The following is a 3527-nucleotide window of genomic DNA, read 5'->3' on the forward strand; positions in this document are numbered from 1 at the left end:
TGCAAGAGTATGCGACAACTAAAACATTGATGGATGGTACACGACGACAGATGGTAAACCTACTGGTGGCTGACATGATCGAAGTTCAAGGGTAAGGACTGAATATTCCCTTTTGTCATCATGTTTTCACAGATAGTGCTAAGTAATGTACATTTTGGAAACAGCTGCTCACATGTTAAAACAATCTAAAGCTGTAAGGCATTTATACTTTTAAGATAAAATATATATATATTTTTTTAAAGGAGGATCCCGCCAACACATGTGCGAGAAAAGTGTGCTCTTGGCATCATCACTCTATTTCCATGTCTAAGAGATCCATACTCAAAGAATGGATACGTAAGTCTATGAATGAATGACCTGTATTCGAATTTGTGAAAAGGAAGTGTGTTCATTCTTAACTTTTTGAACAACCTTCCTGTAATGCTATCACTTCTGTGTTCTCAGTTTTGATTTATTTTTGGATGTTACAGGAACACTACTATGATGCAGATGGTGGATCTGGCTACTTGGCATGGAGGATAAAGACGGTTCAGCGCAACACTGCGGTTCAGTCCCGGAGGTGCTACCCCAGCACTACCTATCAAGATGGTCCAAAGAGCAAGAGGGATTTGCTCTTGACTTGTGAGCAACTGACTGGCGAGGAATGCAGAGAGGCAATATCCTTCATAAAGCATTCAGCTGACGAATCAGTTGTCAAAGAGAAGATGAAGGCAACATTTCAGTGTCGGCAAGCAATGACTCGGGACCAGCAAGCCTCTTCAACAGTCCTGGATGTGTTTCCTCGTTTCCTCGACATCCCTGGCTTGGTAAGAACAACATGTCATATTTTGTTTATTATTTGGATGGTCTGAGGGGTTGCCATGACTCATGGTGTTTCTCCTGTAGGTTGACCAAGATTTCACAATGATGTTTGGAGAAGAGATTTCTGGAAAAATGTTGGCGAGATGGCCCACTTTCTTCAAACCTAGGATCTTGGCAGACTGCAAGAACCTACACTCTAATGTTCATGTTGATGACCTCTTGTCTGCACAACAAAACTCAAATGAGTCAGGCAAGTATTTTCTCTTGCAGATTTTGTTTACTGAAAATCTTGAGACCTTTCAATGTTATCGGTTGCATAACCTTGATTTAAGACTATTTTCAGCTTTAAACGACTGACTGTTATATTTGCATATTTTTTGCCCCTAGGATGGGACAGTGACCTGTCAAGCATTCTACTCTTGGTTCATCTACTCCCCCCAACCTCAAAAGGCCATAAGAAGAGTGCTAAAATTAGCTCGTATCAAGCTGTCAGCCATGTTGTGAGATATCTCAAGGTAGGCATTATTTTAGTTTTTGTATGCAGTTGTTATATCACTGGCACTCCTTGAGTTGGGACAATTTTGTTTTAAGTAGCTTAGTATGCCATTAAAACTTCTCTGTCTCTCTACGTTTTTGAAGATTGGAGCCAGTGTTGAGACCTTCCTTTCGAGTTTGGGACCAGGGCAGCCCTTCCTGCTGTGTGTTGGTGAACAGAAGAACAACATTCACTCAACGTCATCGTTGACCACAAGGCCATCCCTTGCAAGGGGCAGACATCCATGGCAGCCTTCGATGAACTCTTCAAAGCTCACTTCATCTTCAGTGTCAACTACCATGAATCCCTCACCAGCTTCTACACTTTCATACAAACCACGGTATTTAACATTGATATTGGAAGTGCCAAGGAAAGTCCCAGAGTCAAAGAACTCAGAGCAAGGCTTCTGCACACTGATATCTGAAGTTATTTACATCACTGGATGCAAATATGCTGATTTGTTTTATCTGTAAGGGACACCACAAAAGTTCTGCATTGCTTTGTCAGCATTTGAAATTTCACCATGGTTTATATCCTGGAAAGTCATTACGTTTGAAATGTGGCCAGCCGGGATGTTCTTTATCCTTTTGTACTTATTTTGATAAACAGCACGTGTTAAACATGTGTGGTTCTGTTGTAGCCCAGTTACAAGCATCTGGTGTTGCTGAGAGCACTGTCCAAGCAATGGTGGGGTCCATGGAAGAGCTTGTAAATGATATTCATAGACAAGCAAGAGATGCAGTTCTCAACTGCAGTTCAGAGGTCCAAGGCACTGATTTGGGTAAAAAGTTGGAAAATAGTTTTGATCAGCTAGAGAATCCTTTCACATCCTTTAATACAGGATCCAAACGACAAAGGTTCTTTGAAGAAAAGTGGGAGATTGTTGAACCTGTTGAGTATGTTCTTGGGGTCAGATTTGATTTACGCAGAGATCGAACAACAGGAGTTTACAATCAGATACCTGTAACAGATACATTTGTGTATGTACCCTTGTTGGGAACCCTTAAGTCCATATTTAAGAACAGTGAACTATGTGAATTATTCCTGCAGGCAAAACAATAAGAAGAAGGTACTTATAAAGACATAAGTGATGGTTCATATTTCAAAAGCAATGATTTGTTTTCCAAGCAAAAACAGGTTCAACTCTATTATGACGATTTTGAGACAGCAAATCCCTTAGGTTCAAAGAAGGGTATACACAAACTTGGTTGTATTTACTTCATATTGAGGAATCTACCCCCAAAATGTAATTCTGTGCTGATGAATATTCATGTCGTGGCACTTTTTCATGCACAAGACCTGAAAAAATATGGATTTGATGCAATACTAAAGCCTCTCACTGATGATCTTAAAATACTCGAAATGCAAGGGATAGAGGTGCCTTTCTCTGACTCACCATTGCTAGGATCTGTTATTCAAGTAACAGGTGATAATCTGGGTTTACACGGGCTGTTTGGTTTTGTTGAGTGTTTCAGCGCAACATATTGTTGTAGATTTTGTTTAACTACCAAAGGAGATTTACAGTCCGTCTTCACTGAAGATGACCCTGGTATGGTTTTTCGTACTAAAGAAATCCATGCAGAACATTGTGCAGCTCTACAGGAAAATCCTATTTTAGGGTCAACATTTGGTGTCAAGAAGACATGCTTGCTCAATACACTAACATTTTTCCACACCTCTGATAACTACGCGGTGGACATCATGCACGATTTGCTTGAAGGTGTAGTGCAGTACGAACTGAAACTTGTATTTCAGTACCTTGTCAATAAGAAGTGTCTATCTCTGGAAACACTGTCAATGAGGATCCAAAGTTTCAACTACGGATATACTGAGAGACGGAACAGGCCAAGTGGTTTAAAAATGGATGAGAGCAAAAATCTTGGATCGAATGCAATTCAGTCATGGTGTCTCTTGCGAAATGCTCCCCTTATTCGTGGTGATGTTGTTGAAAGAAACAACAATTGTTGGAATCTGCTCCTCCTCTTGATTCAGATTGTGAATATTGTTTTTTCACCAATTATTACAAATGGTATGACATATTATTTGAAGCATTTAATCATTGATCACCACAAGCTGTTCAAATCTTTGTTTCCTGACAGAAGACTTATTCCAAAGCATCATTTTATGATACATTATCCAAGGTGTATTCGAAAAATAGGTCCACTCCTCCATGTATGGTGCATGAGATTTG

At 39.9% G+C, this 3527-nt stretch overlaps 1 protein-coding gene across 1 annotated transcript; it reads left to right on the forward strand.

The window, feature by feature from the left end:
* Nucleotides 1-256: 256 nt before the first annotated feature.
* Nucleotides 257-1760, forward strand: LOC117442389 (uncharacterized). The gene is made up of 6 exons (XM_071202672.1): nt 257-336; nt 471-806; nt 886-1051; nt 1189-1316; nt 1441-1535; nt 1625-1760. The coding sequence occupies exons 2-6, from the start codon at nt 705-707 to the stop codon at nt 1758-1760; spliced, it is 627 nt and encodes a 208-aa protein (XP_071058773.1). The 5' UTR covers nt 257-336; nt 471-704.
* Nucleotides 1761-3527: the final 1767 nt, after the last annotated feature.

Source organism: Pseudochaenichthys georgianus, chromosome 3, assembly GCF_902827115.2.
Source record: "Pseudochaenichthys georgianus chromosome 3, fPseGeo1.2, whole genome shotgun sequence".
Lineage (NCBI taxonomy): Eukaryota > Metazoa > Chordata > Actinopteri > Perciformes > Channichthyidae > Pseudochaenichthys > Pseudochaenichthys georgianus.

Bases quoted from the DNA above. Each gene is read 5' to 3' on its own strand.
- LOC117442389 (XM_071202672.1), top strand. From the start codon at position 705: ATGAAGGCAACATTTCAGTGTCGGCAAGCAATGACTCGGGACCAGCAA. The intron at 1,052-1,188 runs GCAAGTATTTTC...TTTTGCCCCTAG, and splicing joins ACAAAACTCAAATGAGTCAG to GATGGGACAGTGACCTGTCA. The intron at 1,317-1,440 runs GTAGGCATTATT...ACGTTTTTGAAG, and splicing joins ATGTTGTGAGATATCTCAAG to ATTGGAGCCAGTGTTGAGAC.